Genomic DNA, 20,963 nt, shown 5'->3' on the forward strand with positions numbered 1-20,963 from the left:
AGCCCTCTGAATGAGTTGAGGGGACCGCCCTTGTCAACTCAGGACCCTCTACTGTTCCTGTTAGTATCACTTGTCAGGGTGAGGCTCATTTTAAAACCACAGCAGCCATGTGTCGGCACTTTTCTCAGGTTCCCTCCCCCCGCAGCTGAGTGCTCCGCAGCTGCCTTCTCACCTCATCCTTTCCAGGGCCTTTCCAGCTGCGACTTAATACCAAGAGGACAAGGCTCAGGGAAGTCACTGACCCAAAGGCTAGCAGCAAACGGCTCACTGGAATCTGAGCCTGGATCCAGAACCGTCCAAACACTTTGCTTTAACCCTTACATTAGGCTGCATCTTCCACCCCTTCCCCAGAACCTTGGGAGCAGCCAGGGGCGTGGCCTCGCCTGCTCTCTTGTGCTGGCCGTGTGCGGCATGGAAGATGACGTCTCCCCCTAAGATCGCTGTCTTTGTCCACATGTGCTGGCTGCGCGCCAAGCCTGGAAACTCTCTGCTCATGGAAAGAAAGAACAGAAGCCAGCAAAAAAGGGTGGGAAGGAGGCCGAGGGGGAGGAAAGGAAGAGAAGGACAGGAAGGGAGTGGGGGTGGGGGGCAACACAGCTGGAGCTGGGGTGGCTGCCAGGAAGCAAGTGATGACCTCCAGGTGCATTCCACTCAAGTGGCTGCTTGGTGGTGTGGTGTGAACATCCAGCCCCGGGAGGCACAGGCTCTGGGGCTCTCTGGGTGACCGCAGCCCGCGACAGATGAGCAGGGTGGCCCTTCCTCTTCTTTGTGTTACTGTTAAGGGAGGTCAGGTTAAGGCAAACATCAGGAAAGCCTGCGGAGAGAAAGCAATCCCAGATGGCAGTGTGCGGCTGCCTCTGGAAGTGGAGGCGGCTGCCCAGGCATGCCTCTATCCAGGGCATGGGTGGCGGTCAAGGTGCTGGCTGCTGGCTGCTTTGGATGAAGTCATGGAGCCCCTCTGGATCCAGGCTGAGGCTGTACCCCACCCCCAGACGTCTGGAATCCTGAGTCTGACCACCTGTGTTCATGCAGGCATGGCCAAAGTTCGTCCCTCCAGATGTCTGTGAAAGGGCAGATAGTTGGTTTAGTGTGAAGGTGGGCTGAGAGCCAGATGTGGTGATGCATACCTAATCGAAGCACCTGAGAGGTAGAGGCAGGAGGATCTGGAGCTCAAAGTCATCCAAACCTACATAGAGAAGAGTTTGCCGAGCGGTGGTAGTGCACGCCTTTAATCCCAGCACTCGGGAGGCAGAGCCAGGTGGATCTCTGTGAGTTTGAGGCCAGCCTGGTCTACAGAGCAAGATCTAGGAAAGGCTCAAAGCTACATAGAGAAACCCTGTCTCAAAAAACCAAACAAAAAAAGAAAAAGTAAGGGAAGGGAGAAAGAATTTTGGCTGGGGTGACAAGAATGGTCTTTGTTGGAAACTGACTTCCTGCCTATTACCTTCTCTGTCAAGTTAGAAGACATTTCCTTCTTTTTTTTTTTTTTTTAATGTTTTTGTTTTTATGGTTTTTTTTTTTTTTAAATGTATAAGTGTTCTGTCTGTATGTATGCCTGCATGCCAGAAGAGGGCATCAGATCCCGTTATAGGTGGTTGTGAGCCACCATGTGGTTGCTGGGAATTGAACTCAGGACTTCTGGAAGAGCAGCCAGGGCTCTTAACCACTAGAGGACATTTCCATGGTAAAGGCTTTTATAGGCTCATATTAAATGGAAAGGTTTTGGCTAGACTGAGTGGGGTGAGCTATAAAACACAGGAGGTGGATGGAAGCCGGGCAAGAGGATGGACAAGGTGTGGGGGCTGGTGGGGTAGCCCAGCAAAGCTCAGGTATAGTCTCGCCAGCAGAACATTCTAGTCATGGCTAGTCATATGAACATTTCAGCTGGAAAAAAACAAGGTGATCACACGGGCTGGTCAAATGAGAGGCCTCTGGATATGACGGTACCGTGGCAGCTGCGCAGTCTGCCACTGGGTCCCCTGTGGCTCTGCCTGCCCCTGTCACCAGTCTTTCCTGGTCCTTAGAGCTCCTGCTCTGGTCATTCTGGTTCTGTCTACTTCTCTCTCCTGCTGTCCTACTCTCTGCCACTATTTCTTTTTTCCTTTTTGGTTTTTTGAAACAAGGTTTCTCTGTGGAACAGTTGTGGTCATCTTGGAACTCGATCTGTAGACCAGTCTGGTCTTGAACTCACAGACACCCACCTGCCTCTGCCTCCTGAGTACTGGGATTAAAGGCGTGCGCCACTACTGCCCAGCTAATTCATTTCTTTTAACCTGCTAACACCAAGTTTTTTGTTTTTGTTTTTTCCTTCTACAATACAAGTCAAAAAGTCCAAATGCTTATTTTTATTTTTTACAAAAATAAGGAAAAGAATTCAGTGGGAATTCATGGTTGAAATTATGTGGTATCTAAAGAGCATTTTTTTGTTTGTTTGTTTTATTTTGAAACTAGTCACAGTGTAGTCCAGGTTAGATGTTAGCTACTTATGTACTGAGGATAACTTTGAAGTACTGAGATTATAAGCATGTGCCACCAACCCTGCTTAATTCTTTATTATTAACTTGTTTGCTTAGGTACTGAAAAGTATCGTAGTAGAGCTTCATAAGTAGCATTCTGTGACTTAGCTACACTACCAGCTTTTAGGTGTGTGTATTTTCTTGAAGATCTAGTGACTGAACCTGGGGCCTTCTGTGTGTTAGAAGTATTCCACCATTGGCTGTGTCTCGCTGACTTGCCCAGGCTGGTTTTGAACTGTTCATCTTCCCCCTTCAGTCTCTCAGTAGCTGGGATTATAGGCTGCCCTGTCAGGCCTGACTTGTCTGTCTGTCTGATTCAACATCCTAACAACAAAGACCATTACTTTAAAAACAAAAACAAAAACAAAAACAAAAAACAACCTTCTATTGCATTCTATTTGTTTGAGCATCTGCCACAGCGTGACTGCAGGGGTCAGAGGACGGCTTGCAGGAGTGGGTTCTCTCCTCTACCATGTGGGGTCTAGTGACCACACTCAGGTTGTCAGGCTTTGGAGGCAAAGACCTCCACTTGCCGAGCATCTCCCAGTCCAGAACAGCACTTCTTCAAATAAAACTCAGGAGCTTCAGAGGTTTCTGAAGGGGTAGACCCTGTTTCCGATAATGTGGAAAAACCAACAGTAAAAACGAGAGGTTGGGGGAGAGGAAAGAGAGAGAAGAGGCCTGAGAATACAGCTCGGTTGGTAGAGTGCTTGCCTACCACTTCCGGGGCCCTAGATTTGATCTTTAGTACTACATAGAGTGCTCGTGGTGCTGGGGTGCTGGGGGTGCTGATGTGCATTCCTGTAATACAAGCACTTGGAGGTGGAGGCAGGAAGATGAGAAGTTCAAGGTCATCCTTGGTTACAAATGAGTTCAGAGGCCAGCATATGATACAGGAGAACCTTTCAGCAGAAGACAGATGGCCTCTGTGTATGAGAGAGAGGCCTGTGTGTGTGAGAGAGACAGAGAGATACACACACACACAGATCTCCAATAAGAACATACAGCTCACGAGGAAACCCACAGGTTTCCAGGTCCAGAAACTGAGTCACCTGGAAAAGGAAGTGGGGAGGAGGTGGGTGAGTGTGAGTGAATGATAGTAGCTTTGGGTTCTGCTGGGTCTGCTCTTGTCATCCCCAGCTCTGCAGTGAAGGATTGGGAGCCCCTGGGCTAGTGTTGTCATTTCCAGACCTGACTTCCTGTCACTCCCCAGTGTGCATGTTTGGGAGCATCTCCCTGATGGGCTTCTCTAGCTTACTATGTATCCGCCCCCACCCGCACCTCCCTTTCCGCTTTGATTCTCCTCACTCACTGGGACTCTTAGGAACACAGTCATTTGCAGGCTGGGTTCCCAGTGACCCTCTGGGTCATGAGGAGAGAGCTGCTGAGGCCAGCAGGAGGATGTGGCAGGCTGGGCCAGCCAGTGTAGGCGTCACTCCCAACAGGGTCCTGGGAGAAGGGGCTCCACACTTCCTGGAGCCAAATGACTCCATAAATAGATGGGAAAAGTGGGAAGATCTGGGCATCCTCTCCTCCCGGCGGCTCAGCTCAGGCTTCTGGTCCTGACTCTGGAGACTCTTGTGAATGTTTCGTTCACACATGCCCTGCCAGTTGGTTGGGGGTGGTGGTGGAGATATGTGGTCTACTGTCTCGTAATGTAGGTTTGAAAACAAGCACTGAAGAAGTCAGGGATGACTGTTATTTGGTCATTTCCCTATAGTGGTCGCTCATTAGACTATCTCAGGATACACTCTTTTTTTTTTTTTTTTTAATTTTGTTTTGGCAGGGTGGGTGGAAGGCTGCTGCTGGTGGTGGTGGGGTGGTGGGGTGGTATTGCCACAGAAAGAAATTATACACATCTTCTAACATGGTGACTTCATTTACTTCCTCCAGGGGCTCAGCACGTCCCTCCCATTTAGCACCTTTAATTCCTTCCTGGGTCTTCCGAAAGCCTTACCAAGACTACAGGCATTCCATAACTCTTCTGAGAAATCAGCCTCACCGAGGAAAAGGGACTTCCTGAAAGTGGTTTTCCTGAGTTAGTGCTGAAGGCGGTCAGATCACACCCAATCTGCTTTGCAGGTTGGAGGCATCGTGATGGGCTGGGGTTTCTTTAGTAGCCAAGAGTGCTCAGGAACGAGCCACATGAATGCAGATTCCCGATTAAGACGCTCCTTCCTTTTCACTTCGGAAAATAGGTGTGTATATATTGAACATAACGTATGTTCGTAGAGAGCCCTTGTGTTGTTTAAACCAAGATGAAGATATCTCATAGAACCTATGGACAGGAATTCAGACGTCCCAAGGAGGGATGGAGCCAGGAGGTACACAACCACCCTGTCACTATGAATCTTCCCCTCACAGATGGGTTCTGTACTCCTTCGCCCACAGAGAGGGAAACAGTTGACTCACAGCAACTCTTTCCCATTCTAGACATAGGGAAATTGGCCTACTTCCCTAAAGTAGAATCTGATTGGCCAAACATGAGTCTTCCTGTAGAACCAATTAGCTCTGCCCTGGCGTGGGGCGGGGCCAATGAGTCTCTGCCTTAAATATGGCTGCCAGTGGCCTTGAGATGCAGGGCAAGATTTAGAAGGTGATTCCTTGCAAGGTAAGCTAGCTGTTCATTGTGCATGACCTGCCTTCTACCTCTGAGTGGTTTCTTTAAGTGCAGCATCCATGGGTGCTTAACTTTTGTGCTTCCTAGAATCCTAGTCTTAAAGTCCACTCACTAAATACTTGGACATAATCAGAAATTGAGGATTTGGGGAGGATACAGCCCTTCTAAGGCTTAGTGATGCTGTTCATCCTCTGTGTGCCTCTTCTGTAAACTGAAATGGACTTCCTGTTATGATTGCTTCAGAGCTGGACTTGGATAGAGGCTTACCTTCTGCCTTCCAGGCAGAACAAAAACCAAAAACCAACACTTTTCTGCAATGTAAATTTGCATACAAGATAAACTCCCCATTTAATAGGTGTACACTTTCATGGCTTTTCATTTGTTTGTATCCATTTGTTCCACCATCACAATTTGAGGACAATTTTCACCCTGTAAACAAAACCTGTATCCAGCATGTCCCTCAGCCACCCAGCCTCCCGACGCTATAAGTGACCTCTCAGCTGCTTTGCCTGTGTGGACTGGCCTATTGGGGGCATTTCAAATAAATTAAATTATACAATATGTGGGCTTTAAAAAGGATCCTTTAAAATTTACTCTGTTTTATTTAATTTAATGGGCTGTTACATGTGTGTGTGAGTGGGTGCCTGTGGTGTCCAGAAATGCTGGGTCCCTCCAGAGCTGGAGGTACAGGCAGTTGTGAGCCACCAGATACGGGAGCTGGGAACCAAAGTCAGGTCCTCTGCAAAAGCACTGCGTGTTCTTAGCCATCGACCCAGACCAGATCCCACTCCAGACTCACATTTATTTCATTTTAAATTATGTATATGTGTTTGTGTCTGTGTGGGCATGTTCTTGTGGGTGCAGGTACCCACAGAGGCCAGAGACATTGATCCCCTGGTGCTGGAGTTAGGTGGTTGTTAGCCACCCTGCCTGGGTGCTGGCAACTAATTCAGGGGACCCTCTGAGAGAACAGTATGTGTTCTTAACTGCTGAGCCACCTGTCCAGCCCCAGCATGTAGAATTCTTGACTGGATTCAGTTTACTTAGCATACTGTTTCCCAGGTTCACCCATGTTGTGGCATGCACCTGTATGTCAGTCCTTGTATGGCTAAGTAATCGTCCTTTATGTGGATATACCACATTATTTATCTATTTATCAACTGATGGTCATTTGGTGTTATTTGTTCGGTGTTTTTATTTATACTTTGCTTTCTGGACATTACACAAAACACCATTCTAAACATTCTTAGAAAGTATATATGGGCATAGGTTTTTGTTTTCCAGGGCATGCATTATGTCTGTTATTAATTATGTTTGTGCTTAGAGAAGTGCCTGGCAGACTCACTGTTAATGTACTCACCCTGACTGTCCCAGAAGGTTATGAATGAAAGCTATTTCCTGCTTGTTGCCCTTAGAAGCAGGTCAAGCTGCTCCAAAGAGCCTGACCCTATGGGGTCACCAGAGGATCCTGGCAGAGCTGAGATTGAATCAGGCTTTACAGAGGTGATGGTCCCATGTAATTCTTGTTTCAGGTGTGTAAGGAACAGATATCAAAGCTTAAAGGGTGAAATGTGGGATTTGGACTAGGGAGATCTGACAGAACTCTCTGTCCTTTATTAAACATGGTGACTGATAATGGGCAAGCCTCTGACCCTTGACCTCATCTTTAAAGTGAGGTCAATGGCTCCATCTCAAAGTGGATGGACAGCTGGTCCTTCAGAGGCTACTGCCAACCCCCAGACTGAGGCCCTGTTGTGAAACTAGTCTCTGCTGCTGCTGCTAGTTTTCTTGCTGAGAAAGACCTAGGCTATTCTCAGAAGTTCCCCAGGGCTGAAGAAGCAGCTGGTTTTATAGAATTACCTTTGCTCTTTGGGTACCTGTGGTTGAAGCCAGGGCCTCATGAGTGCTAAGTGTGTCTTCGACCCCAGCTGACAACCCAGCCCTGGGGTGATTGTAACTGACCACTGTTCAGTCAAGGTGCTTGGGTGTCCAGTAACATTAAAAAGTCTGCCTTGGTGTCGTCCTTGTTCAGGCAGCCATGTTAATGAGACTTCATGGATGTGATTTGTCTGACACTTGTTGGGGATGAAGTCTCACAGCAGACCTGTTCCTCTGGCTCCTACAGTCTCTCCCTCCCCTCTTCCACCCTGGTCCCTGAGCCGTATGTAGGTGCAGGACTTGTGTGGTAGATGGATCAGTTGGCTCTGGGCTCCATGGGTCACCTACAGGCATGCGTACATGGAAGGAGGAAGTCTCATGGGGCCTCAGCCCTAGAGAAAGGGACAATGAAACTGGTACTCCGACACTAAGCCCCGCGTGTCTTTTGCTTTGTTTGTTACTGTTTTCCTAGCTCTCCTTGCATTTGGAGTAATCTTAAAGTGTTCAGTATCTACCCAGGAGGGCCTGATGGGAGGTAAAGGATGTGATGGGGGTAAAGGATATGATGGGGGGTAAAGGATGTGATGGGGGTAAAGGATGTGATGGGGGGGTAAAGGATGTGATGATGGGAGTAAAGGATGTGATGATGGGAGTAAAGGATGTGATGATGGGGGTAAAGGATGTGATGATGGGGGGTAAAGGATGTGATGGTGGGGGTAAAGGATGTGATGATGGGAGGTAAAGGATGTGATGATGGGGGGTAAAGGATGTGATGATGGGGGGTAAAGGATGTGATGATGGGGGGTAAAGGATGTGATGGGGTAAAGGATGTGATGATGGGGGTAAAGGATGTGATGGGGGTAAAGGATGTGATGATGGGGGTAAAGGATGTGATGATGGAGGTAAAGGATGTGATGATGGGGGTAAAGGATGTGATGGGGGTAAAGGATGTGATGATGGGGGTAAAGGATGTGATGATGGGGGTAAAGGATGTGATGATGGGGGTAAAGGATGTGATGGGGGTGGAGCTGCTTCATAGAGCTGGGCGTGCTGACTTCAGTAACTGATTTTATTTTTAAAGATTGATTTATTTATTACATTCAGTGTTCTGTCTGCATATATGCCTGCAAGCCAGAAGAGGTCACCAGATCTCATTACAGATGGTTATAAGCCACCATGTGGTTGCTGGGAATTGAACCCAGGTCCTCTGGAAGAGCAGGCAGTGCTCTTAACTGCTGAGCCATCTCTCCAGCCCCCAGTAACTCACCTCCCTCCTACTCTACCCACATCGACTCCTCAGAGTGGGTAAGACCTCCCATGGTAGTCAACAAAGTCTGACATACCAAGTTGAAGGAGAGCCTAGCCCCTCCCCATTGTATCAAGGCTGAGCAGGGTGTCCCACCATAGGGGAATGGGCTCAAGTTTTTTGTTTGTTTGTTTGTTTGTTTTCTTGAATTTTTAAAATTATATTTATGATCACTGAGGGCTTCTAGTGGCTGGATAGCACCTATTTTCTCGGAACCTCCAATAGAGCATTTAACACACTTCTTAGGGTGTGTGTGTGTGTGTGTGTGTGTGTGTGTGTGTGTGTGTGTATGCGCATACATGTATGTGTGGGTGTATACCTGTGCATATCCACAGAGGCCAGAAGAAGGTGTCAAGTGTTCTGTTGCTTTCTGCCTTATTCCTTTGAGGCAGGGTCTCTCCCTGAATCTGGAGCTCACATTTTTTGGAGAGGCTGGCAGCCAGTAAGCACCAGCAATCCTCCAGTCTCCCCCAGCACAGGCATTCAAGACTATGCCTGGCTTATTAAGTGGGGCCAAGTGGTGGTGGCACACGCCTTTAATCCCAGCACTCCAGAGGCAGAGGCAGGTGGATCTCTGTGAGTTCGAGGCCAGCCTGGTCTACAAACTGAGTTCCAGGAAAGGTGCAAAGCTATACAGAGAAACCCTGTCTTTGAAAAACAAACAAACAAACAAAATAAATACATACATACATACATACATACATATATACATAAATAAATAAATGGGTGCTAGGGCCCATTTTGGGATCCAAATTCAGTTCTTCATGATGCAGAAAATGCGTTTAACCACTGAACCATCTTTCCTGCCAGAATCATGGTCTTGTAAAATACAATTTACTTTATACTTTATAATATTCCATTGAATAGATATATTATTTAACATTTGAGTTGTTTTTAGTTTTTCAATATTATAAATAATACCTATAAATATCATGCATATATTTTCTCTGTCTTTAGAATTATTTCCTAGGATGGATTTCCAAAGTATAAAAATATACAATTATAGAACTATAAAAAGACAGATCCATTAAAAGCTGAGTCCTTTCCCCTGGCTCCCTTTTAAAAATATTTATTTTATTATTATTATTTAAATAATTTATTTTTTTATTTCATGTGCATTGGTGTTTTGCCTGCATATATGTCTGTGTGGGGGTGTCAGGTCCCTTGGAACTAGAGTTACAGACAGTTGTGAGCTGCCATGTGAGTGCTGGGAATTGAACCTGGGTCTTCTGGAAGAGCAGTCAGTGTCTGGTTCTCTCGGAGGCCAGAGGAGGGCATTGGATCCTCTAGGACTAAAGTTAAAGATCACTGTGAGCCTCCATGTGGGTGCTGGGAATCAAATCCAGATCCTGAGCCATCTCTTTGGCCCTGGATTGCTTTTTATTTGAAAACAAAACGGAAGTTGGGGGTGAGCTCACTGTGAAGCACACCATCAGTGTACGTCAGTCCCTGGCTTCAAACCCAGCGTATACAAAGAGAAATCTGAATTAAGACTATGAAGTCACACTTTAGTATATTGCATAGTTCACACTTTTTAAATTTTATTGTTTATATGGGATCTTATGTAGCCCAAGTTATCGTCAAAGCCGTTAAATAGCCAAGAAAATCCTCTCAAATTCTGGAATTAGCAGGTGTGCCACTCGCAACCAGCCCTGTAGCTTCTACTTTAGTTATTACGACACACACTGACTTCCCCAGAGCCGACACTCGTAGTTAGAGACCTTGAGGGGGACGATACCATAAACACTTAACTCAGTGTCCCTGTACAAGGAGCTGGTGGGGGTACACATCTACTCTCTAACCTCCGGGAATGGTGAGCCGGAAGGCAACCTGGAACCGTTCCCACATTGCCAATGGAAGAGGAGAATGAAGCATGATCTCCAAATACTGTCAAGAGAAAAATGCCTTTCCATATTCCTAAGGTGCCGAATACGTCTGCAGATGTGAGAAAACCCCTAACCCTAACCCTGCGTTTAGGAGAGAGACGGCAACATCTTGACTTGCTTGTGACCTCATCAGCACCAGGTGTGGTCCAGTTTGCATTCTCAGACTGGGCTAGCCACAGCTCCCTGAGACTTCATCATATGTCAGACCAACAGGTATCAGCTAGGAAGTTACCAATCAGGTGACTAAAAGAAAATTTTGTCAGTAACTGAATATTCATAGTCACCGGCAGTCTTGATGTAGCACGGGTTATACTCCTAACCTGAAATGAGCCTTGATATTTGAAGCCAGTGTGGGGATCTGAGACCCTCCATTACTATAGCAAATGCCTGAGAGAATTAAGTGTTTAAAGAGAAAAGGCTTGTTTTGTCTCAAAATAAGCCTTATTAAGAGGTTACAGTCCAAGATCAATAGACAGTCCTTGCACCAGGGAGGCAGAGGCAGGAGGATAGAAGTTTGAGATAAGCTTTTCCTGTCTCAGAAACAAAACAAGGGCTGCTGAGATGACCCTCATGGACCCTCATGGTGGAAGGAGAAGACCAGTTCCCAAAAGTTGTCCTCTGACTTCCACATAAATGCAGTGCTACACACACAATCCATAAATTTAATTTTTAAAAACGTGTACATTTAGTACAGACAGATGCAGCTCTTTCTCCCTAAATATCTCTGAGCCCCACTTGTATTAGAAACTTCTTATACAGAGAGATTGTCGTATGGTACCCCAGGTCATTGTGAGGCAGTGCACAGCCAGGAGGGTCTTGGGTTCAGATTCCTCCATCTTCTTCCATATGTGAAAATACTGGATTGTTTTTGAAAATACTAGAAAATAATAAATGTACTCTACAAAGGTCTAGCACAAACTGCTGAGCCATCCATCTAGCCCAAGAATGACCATTTAAAAAATCAAGTTATATAGATATTATGTGCAGAAATAATATACCAACTTAAGAGCAGGCGATATACCTACTTTCCTATTTGAATTCCTTTATTCCCACATAAGCATACTTTATTAATTATATTTTAAATTATTTGACCTTATGAGTTTGAATGTTTTACCTGCATGTATTTCTGTGCAACACCTTCGTGCCTGGCATACACGGGGGAGGGGGGGCAACAAGGTGTTCAAACCATGGAATTGGAGGTACAGATGGTTGTAAGCCATCTAGTGGGTGCTGGGAATCTAACCTGGGTCCTCTGGAAGAGCAGCCAGGGCTCTTCTGCTGAGCCATCTCTCCAGCTCCAGCTAAGACATCTCACAGCCACCTGTAATTCCAACTTCTGGGAACTGGATGCCTCCAACCTCTGTGGGCTCTGGCACTTACATACCCATACCTACACACACACATGCACATAAGTAAAAGTAAAATAAATATTTTTGTTGTTTTTGAGACAGGGTTTCTCTGTGTAGCTTTGGAGCCTTTCCTGGAACTCACTCTGTAGCCCAGGCTGGCCTCGAACTCAGAGATCTGTCTGCCTCTGCCTCCCAGGTGCTGGGATTAAAGGCGTGCACCACCAACGACAAGCTAAAATAAAGCCTAAAAAAAAAAAAAAAGAATATGCGCCAGGCGTTGGTGGCACACCCCTTTAATCCCAGCACTTGGGAGGCAGAGCCAGGTGGATCTCCGTGAGTTTGAGGCCAGCCTGATCTACAGAGTGAGATCCAGGACAGGCACCAAAACTACACAGAGAAACCCTGTCCCCCAAAAAAACAAACAAAACAAAACAAAACAAGAATATACTTGGTGATGAGATTCAGAGGCATTTTATTTAGTCATAAATGAATACTTAATGCCCAAGCAGATATGCGTCCCTAGTCCCTGGGGAGGAAAGCGAGGCAGAAAGTCAGGCTGGGGTGAACTACAAGGATAGGGCCAGGCCCTGAAGGCTCCCCTCCCCTGGAGGTACAGGCTACAAGCTCCTCCTTCCTCTTTGAGGTAAAATACTTATGTTTAATTCTTGAGCCTTTGCCAAAGAGGCGATTGTTTTATAATTAATGACTTGCCCTTTTTGTGTGCTTGTGTAGTCCAGGCCCTTTACAAATAGAAAAATGGTGTGCGGGGAGTTTGATCTGGACTGAGTGTTTAGTAGGTTTGCTTAAAGGAACTGAAAAAAGAATGCTTTCAAAATGCAGCAGTGGGTTTGAGAGGTGGCTCAGCAGCTCAGAGCACTTGCCCTCGAAGAGGACATAGTGTGGTCCCCAGCACCATGTGGCAGTCACACAAGCAGCTGTACCTCTCATTCTAGAGGGTTCATCCACCCACTTCTTCTTCCCTCTGTTGGCTCCAAGCATGCACAGGACACAGACATACATGCAGGAAAAAACACCCAACCATATAAAAGTAAATGAAATCTTTAAAAATTATATGAATTCTCATGTATCTATCGTCTCAAATTTTTATAGACTATTTTAGGGCTGTTAAAAGTTTTTGTTTGTTTGTTTTTTTAAAGATTTATTTATTTATTATGTATACAGCATGTATGACTGCTGGCCAGAAGAAGGCACCAGAACTCATTATAGATGGTTGTAAGCCACCATGTGGTTGCTGGGAACTGAACTCAGGACCTCTGGAAGAGCAGTCAGTGCTCTTAACCTCTGAGCCATCTCTCCAGCCCCTAAAAGTTTTAATAGGGTTGGGGATTTAGCTCAGTGGTAGAGCGCTTGCCTAGCAATCGCAAGGTTCTGGGTTCGCTCCTCAGCTCCCCCCCAAAAAAGTTTTAATAACTGGAGATGGTGGTATACTCCCTTAATCCCAGTCTGAGGCAGAGTTGCCATAAATTCTAAGTCAGTCTCTCTCTCTGTCTCTCTCTCTCTGTCTCTCTCTGTCTCTCTCTCTCTCTTTTCACACACACACACACACACACACACACACCCTGTTTCAAAAAAACAAAAATAGTAATAATTAAGACCATCTGGTTAATAGGAAGTTCTGCTTTTATAGGAAACAGTTGGGTGAGGAAATGTGGTATTAATATTCTTTCATTAGACCACTTCTTGGTCAGCAGTCTGAATCACAAGGCCAAATTGCCCAGGGAGAAATGAGTCCTCAATTGTGTGAAAATCATCTAAATACTATTATTTATCATATTAGATTGCAAACCAGCCCACAGACCATTGGTTTTGCTGCATCAGAGATGTTCCTAGGTTTACTGGAAGAGACTCCCAGTACACCACAATTTGGGAAATGGACTGTCCCAGATCTGTAAAGTGGCAGGAAAGCTTATGTGTACAGAGCACTCCCAAAGAAGACTAGACTTGTCATCTGATTATTTTCCTTTTTTAGATTGATTTTTATGAGACCTGGCAGTAGTGGTGCACTCCTTTAATCCCAGCACTCAGGAGGCAAAGGCAGATCTTTGTAAGTTCGAGGCCAGCCTGGGCTACAGAGTGAGTTCCAAGACAGCCAGAGCTACACAGAGCTGTCTTGCGGGGTGGAGGAGACTGTTTTTACGTGTATGTGTGAGTATATGCCACGTGTGTGCCGGTGACAGTGGAGGCCAGAGGTATGCAGACCCCACGGAGCTGAAGTTACAGGGGTTGTGAGCCTCCTGACGTGGCTGTTTGGAACTACACTCACTTCCTAGAGTGAGAAGAGCTCTTGACCACTAGCCATCTCTCCAGCCTGGATTTAATTTCTTGTTGTTGTTGTCATTGTTTTTGGAGACAGTTTCTCTGTGTAACGGTCTTGGCTGTCCTGGAACTCGCTCCGTAGACCAGGCTGGCCTCAAACTCACAGAGATCCGCCTGGCTCTGCCTCCCAAGTGCTGCAATTAAAGATGCTAATGTTTTTTAAATAACATGTGTGTGTGTGGGGGGGGGGGGGGCACGTGCACCACAACATGACTGTAGAGGTCAGAGGACAGACTGTGTGAGTTAATTTTCTCTTACCATGTGGGTTCTGGTGAACGAACTCAGATTGTCAAGCTTGCCAGCAAGTATGTTTACCCACTGAGACATCTAGTCAGCCTATTTTAATCATCGGGGCAAAACCAAAAACAAAACCAAAAAACCCACACCTCTGAAGTCAGGCATCCTGATAGCTGTTGCTGAATGTCAGTGTTTTCTGTACCTCTTCACTTCCAGCCTCTGCTCCCCATTCACACTCTTGTAATGTGGCACCAGAATAGGCATCTTCTGGTCCCCTGGAACTAGGAGTTGTTATCAAGTGGGAAGTGAGTTCACACTTGGTGTTATGTGCTTGAGGCTAAAGCCACTTGGGAGCATCTCCTGGAAGGACGTTGGTGGCTCTGCTTCCTCAGGCGATGAGGAAAGCACCCCTCTGAGTGGAGAGTGCTGCAGGGGTTGTGTGCAGCCCAGGCACTGTCCTGGTGTGCTGCTCTAGGAAGCAGACAGAGCCTCATTCAGCATGGCGTCCTCTAGAGCATCCTGCACACAGCTTGGCATGAGCCTAAAAGAAGAAGATGGAGAGCTAGCTGCCTGGCTCATATGGAAGAAGGTTGCATGGTGGGGGGTTTGGTCTGCAGAGCCAGTGTGCAGGCTGTGGAGAGCAGGATGATGGGTGGAGATTGGCTGCTTTCCCCTCCCCCACATCCCATGTGGCTATCTGCCAGAAGAGGACAGAAAGGCAGTGTCTGTGGGCCCAGCCTCATGGAGAGGTTCCAAAAGCTTCAGCTGTGTGAGTGTTGTGAGAGGACAATGAGGTCCTTCCTGTCCCCAAAGGCCTTTCAGGGCTCCCCTCCACCGTGGGATGGGTGGGCCAGAGCCCCTGGCTTCCCTGGAGAACTGGGCTCAGTTCCACCGCAGGTTTATTGCAGAATGTACGGTGTTGGGTTGCTGTAAAGTAATAGCTAGGCTCCTGGGCAACCAATGCTCCAGCCCTCTCCAAACACAGCAAATTTGGTGGCATCATCTGCTCTGGGCATTTTCAGCTCATGGGCCCCTCCACGCCTTCTTCCTCCTAGAAAGAATTTTCTTATACATCTGTTTGTTTGTATGTGTGCATGCTCAGGTAGAGGTCAAAGGACAACTTGTAGAGAGTGGGTTCTTCCTGCTGCGTGGGTTCTGGAGATTGAACTCAGGTCATAGGGTGTGATGGCAAGCACCTTTACCCCTGAGCCATCTCACCTGACTGGTGGTCTTTATAGTGTGTGGTCCGCGGGTAAGTAAATTTATTTATTGTCTTCGTTGCTGTCATGTGGGTTCTCTGTGTGGCCCTCACCGTCCTGGAACTCACTCTGTAGACCAGGCTGGCCTCAAACTCACAGAGATCCGCCTGCCTCTGCTTCCCAAGTGCTGGGATTAAAGGCGTGCGCCACTACCGCCCGGCTATGACCAACTCTTTTTTTTTTTTAGATGTATTTTATTTATGTATTGTGTATATAGTGTTCTGCCTGCATGTATGTCTACATGCCAGAAGAGGGCACCAGATCTCATTACAGGTGGTTGTGAGCCACCATGTGGTTGCTGGGAATTGAACTCAGGACCTCTGGAAGAGCAGCCAGTGCTCTTAACTGCTGAGCCATCTCTCCAGCCGCATGACCAACTCTTAAAAAGGAAAGCATTTAATTGGGGGCTTGCTTACAGTTTCAGAGACTTAGTCCACGACCATTGTGGCAGAGAGTGTGGTGGCATGTATGTCACCAGAGCAGTAGTTGAGAACTTTACATCCGGGATCTCCAGGCAGCAGCGAAAGGGAGAGGGAGAGGGAGAGGGAGAGGGAGACTGAGCCTGGTTTGGGCTTTTGAAACCTAAAAGCCCACCCCCAGCAACACACTCCTCCAACAAAGATACACCTCCTAATCATTCCAAGCAGTCCACCTGCTGGGAACTAAACATCCAAATATATGAGCCTGTGGGGGTCAATCTCATTCAAATACCACATTTATTTACATTTATTTATTTATGTCTCTGGCCTTCCCTCCTGATACCTACTATCTACAAGCATGTCTTGGAACACAACCCTTTGATTTTGAGGGGGAAGTTCTGAGCCAATACATTGAATGCCCACACTGTTGCGTGGCAAGTTTATTAGCCTCAAAGAAAGGGTAGAAATCTTGGAAGCCTGAGGTGATCGTATGACATCATCCCCCTGAGACAAGGTTTCTGAATGGTGTCTTCATGCTACCTCCAATTCTGGGCGGGATCTCCTAGACATAAACAATGTGGCCTGAGAGTTGTATACCTGCTTCCTTCTGAAAGGAAGTGGCCTATGTCACTCGCTGAGTATGTATCCCTGTTCTCTAGGCCACCTGGAGCCTCTCTCGATGCTGACATGGTGACAGTGTGCAGGCAGGCCACAGGCAGCCACAGCCAGATTGGAACTCTGAGCTACAGATTGGTCGACAAGTAAGAGCCTCCTTTTGCATGCACCCTGAAAGTGTGGGGGATGGCCAGGCTTCTGAATCTCCTTCCTTTCTCCCTAAGAATGTAGGAATTGAATAATTTCTCACTCCCTTCCTTAACTAAGAGGTGTTACTTTCCTGAGCATGTCCTTGAACTGCCTTCATGTGAGGCTTGGGACAAAAGTGGTCGAGAGGGTCTGTTTATTGCCGAGTGAGCATTGTGAATCTCCTTTGTGCCTTCCAGGCTAGGGCATATTTTTCTAGCTCATAGAATCACAGGTTTTTCACTTAGCTCTGAAGCTTTGCAGCCTTAGCTGTTCACATAGTCAGCCCTTCCCATTGTCTGTTAGCATGGAGCCTTTTTCTTGATGCTGCTCATATTCTGTTGTGAGTAAGCTCATCACAGCTCTGCAGCCCAGATGCTAGAATCCTAGACACCCGTGGGCCCCAGAGTTATGTGGAGAAGACACTGTCTGTTGTGGAGTCAGTTCAAATGTGTTACCATTCTTTCCCCCTCTTGCTTGACTTCAGTAAATACAGCATGTTCTCCCAACAAGCCGGCCAGTCTTTCTCCCTCGGGTACTGGTCAGTCATCCCAGGTGTTCGGGATCTTAAGTGAATACTGTGATGGTTGCACCTGCCATCCGTTGAGTACCTTTAATTTATTAAATGTATTATGTATTGATAACCTACCATACATCAGGAACAATTAACAAGACCAATTTGACTTCTGTACTCAGAAAGCTCCAATCTAAGGAAGGGAGATAGTATTCCTACTTTTAGGAGAAGAAAAAAAAAAATAGAGGGTTATGGATATAGCTCAGTGGTAGAGCCCACACAGCATGCTCAAATCTCTGGGTTCAGTCTCTACAATGAGAAAAAAAAAATAGTGAGGACTCAAACCTAAGCCTTTCTGACTCCAAAGCCCATGTATTTATGCACTGCCTATGTTGTCCAGTAGTGTATGTGACAGTGGTTTGTGCTGTCACCAGGTGTCTTGTGTCAGCAGTATACACTAATCTAGACGGCCGTGTTTTCACACATCTGTCCCCTACTTCCATCTTGCCATGAGAATCGAAACTGTAAGTTGTGCCCTTTCGGTTCTCCGGAAAATAACCATGGACTTTGTGATTCTGCCTAAAATGTAAATTCATGTTACTGTCTTGAGGACAATTAAAACAGATTTTTTTTCAGGGATGGAGAGGTGGCTCAGAGGTTAAGAGTTCTTAAGCCTCTTACAGAAGACCAAGGTTCAGCTCCCACCACCCACATGGCAGCTCACAACCATCTGTAACTCCAGTTCCAAAGGCCCTCTTTTGGCCTCCATGGATACCAGGCATACGTGTGGCACACATACATATATGCAGGCAAACACTCATGCATAAAGTAAAAATAAAATAAATACTGAATCCTAATTGTCGTTTTCAAAAAGAAATTCTGCTTTGACAGCCGTGGAAAGTGTGCTTGTGTTCTCACAAGCTTAAAATTTATACTGTGCAACCAAGAACAGCAGCATAATTTGTGTGCCGATGATGTAACTAAGGGAGAGGTCTTTATATAAACAACTTGTAGTCTTAGAAATGGAAAGTTATAGTAACAGGATGAATGCAGCTGCTAATTATTCATCCCTCACTGTGAACCTTAGCTGGAGTTTCTCACTCACTAGACAGTCAGATTTATATAAATTCAGAAAAATGTGCCCTAGCTTGGAGCCTGTTTACTGAGCCCACCCATCCAATTACCATGCCCAGTCTTGTAATCTCTGCTGTGCAGGAATGGTTTGTATTTCGAAACACTATATTCTTACCCTCATTAAGTGTACTTCAGATGTTTTCTTCCTAAAGAGTTTTCGGCATCTTTATGGTGCTAACCTCCTAAACTCATATTTAGAGGTGTGCAGTTCCGCTCGTATGTTCTAGACAGAGTTATCTGCAATCATAGAAAACCTCTTCTATCCACCGAGGAGCCACTTGCCACATGGGATTGCTTAGCTGGCAGCTGGGGCAGCTGAGGGACGAAGCTTTCATTTCATTGGATTTAAGTTCACATAACCCCATGCCTGGTGGAGACTGCATTGGACAGTGCGTTTCTAGGCCACGTCTGAAGCCTGCATCTCCCTGTTGATTTGCACATTCACTCAGGCAGCAGACACATACTGACCCTGCTCTGCAGGATTGTTCTGGAGCTGGGGAAGCAGCTGCTGACAGAACAGCCCCTCTCACAGAGAGCCATTTCAGTGAGCCCAAGTCGTGGCTTCACACCCCAGCTCCGGGCAGTGGTGGCACACACCTTTACCCAGAGCACTCCCAAGTGGATCTCTGAGTTCGAGGCCAGCCTGGCCTACAGAGTGGGAGATAACAGGGTCAGTAAACCTGCTGTGCAAGCATAAGATCCTGAGAACCTGTGTAAAGAGCTACACGTGGCAGTTTATGTCCCAGCTGTGGGGATAAAGGGACAGGTGGGTCCCAAGGGCTCTGTGCAGCCAGTCTAGCCTAGTCCGTGTTTCAGGCCAGTGAGAGACCCTGTGTCAAAAAACACATACATATACACATAAAATAAATCTTTAAAAAGCAGAATAGCTTCAGAGGCCGGAGAGATGGCTCAGCAGTTAGAGGACGTGGGTTCAGTCCCCAGCACCCACATGGTGGCTCACAATCTACAACTCCAGTTCCAGGGAATCCGATGCCCTCTTCTGACACCATGTGGGCACCAGGCACACATGGTTAACATACATACATGCAGGCAAACACCCATACACATAAAAATTTAAAATGATACAATACATCTTAAAAAAGCAAAGCAATAGCTTCAGTGTTGTGGTTGGCAATTAGTATATAATACTTATATCTGAGTTCTGGTGTCTGTCAAGACTGGCCAAGAACAGTAATGGAAGGAAGACCCCTCACCTTGTATTTGTCTCTGGCACAGGGTCAAGGCAGAAGGGCCAAAGGCTGGGGAAGCTTGTAGAAGGCAGCCGCTGCCCTTGGGAAGGAGTCCCCCAAGGAGCCCCCACAGCCTCATGCTGGAGGCAGGAGTGGACATGCTCAGCTCCAACATGATCATCAGTGGCCCGGCTGCAGACCTTGGTGCTAAAGAGGCCAGCCGGCCTTCCAAGAAGCAGCTTGGTAGTGTCCAGAATCCTGGGTCATCCGCCCGAGCCCAGCCCCAGCCCCTCAGCATAAAGGACAAGATATCCAAGTGGGAAGGCAAGAAGGAGCCTCCTGCGCCTGCGCTTGCGCCTGAGCCTGCCAGGCAAACAGAGGGCCAAGAGAACTCCTTGCCACCCTGCGGGGTAGAGAGGAGAGGCAGCGAGGTCACCAGAACCAGGAACGGAATGAGGCTGGAAGCAGAGAGCCTGGGAAATGACGGCAGAAGGACAGCAAGAAGCGTGTGTCAGGACGCAGAACGGTGGCCAGGCCTGAGGCAGAGCGATGGACAGCCAGAGCCCAGCCAGCAGCGAGGGCTCGAGCTGAAACCCAGTGACTTACGCCTCCAGAGTGAGCATCTCTCGGTGCTGAAACAGGTCAAGAGACTGGAGAAGGCCTTGAAGGGTGGCTCTGCCGGCCTGGACCTCCAGTTGCCGGGGACTTGTTATTCCCCCCACTGTCTGCCTGACAAAACAGAGGAGGACCGACCCACTGCTGAGAGCCACGGAAGCGGGGGTACCAAGTGGAGGGCCCACCACTCGGAGGTTTCAGAGGAGTGGAAAGCCCAGGAGAGTGTATACAGGGGCTCCCGGCAGTGCCCCCCAAAGCCTTTCATCAACCCCCTTCCCAAGCCCCGCAGAACGTTCAAACATGCCGGAGAAGGGGACAAGGATGGGAGTCCAGGGAGCCCGGGCTTTAGGAAAGAGAAGAGAATCCTGCCTCCCCTGCCCGCTCTGCCTCCCCCTCCCCCACCGCTGCCCTCCTCCCCTCCTCCCACTTCCGTGAGTAGAAGACCATGGACTGGGAGGCAAAGACCCAGTGCTGACCACAGGTAGGTGCTCGCCCCAGGACGCCTCCGCTGTCGCCTGTGCCCCTTTGCGCCTGCACCCGAGGGCTCCCAGAGTCAGTCAGGTGTTCATGGTGTGAGGCAGCTTATTGATCCACCCGGAAATGTGGTAAAGAGTGTGTTTTGCTTCTGTTCTCTCACCAAAGAATGTTTGCTTCTAAATATCTTCCTCTGGAGGCAGGCACAGTGGTACAGGCCTGAATACCAGCTCTTGGGAGTTGGAGACAGGAGGGTCGTTCATAAATTCAAAGCCAGCCTATACAACGTAGCAAGTTCCAGGCTAGCTTGGGCAACTTAGTGAGATCCTATCTCAGAACAACAAAATTACCTTTCAGGTATGATGAGGGCTTGTAATTGTCACCAAAGGTTAAGTGAAGAATTTGTGAAGCTAGGCGTTTCCCAGTTT

General features: G+C 47.3%; 1 protein-coding gene across 4 annotated transcripts in view; it reads left to right on the top strand.

Annotated features, from left to right (window-relative positions):
• The window catches only part of Dennd2a (DENN domain containing 2A), a 97,110-nt gene that overhangs the window by 15,631 nt on the left and 60,516 nt on the right, over nucleotides 1-20,963 (top strand). For 2 of the 4 annotated variants that reach the window (XM_036180569.1, XM_036180571.1), the window contains exons 2-3: nucleotides 16,467-16,568; nucleotides 19,493-20,542. The exons of 1 other annotated variant lie outside the window; for it this stretch is intronic. In XM_036180569.1, coding sequence (XP_036036462.1) covers nucleotides 16,495-16,568; nucleotides 19,493-20,542 — 1,124 coding nt within the window. In that variant the 5' untranslated portion in view covers nucleotides 16,467-16,494. The remainder of the gene's footprint in view (nucleotides 1-16,466; nucleotides 16,569-19,492; nucleotides 20,543-20,963) is intronic. One more of the 4 variants, XM_036180572.1, reaches the window with a different exon arrangement.

The sequence above is a fragment of the Onychomys torridus genome, chromosome 3 (assembly GCF_903995425.1).
Source record: "Onychomys torridus chromosome 3, mOncTor1.1, whole genome shotgun sequence".
Classification (NCBI taxonomy): Eukaryota; Metazoa; Chordata; class Mammalia; order Rodentia; family Cricetidae; genus Onychomys; species Onychomys torridus.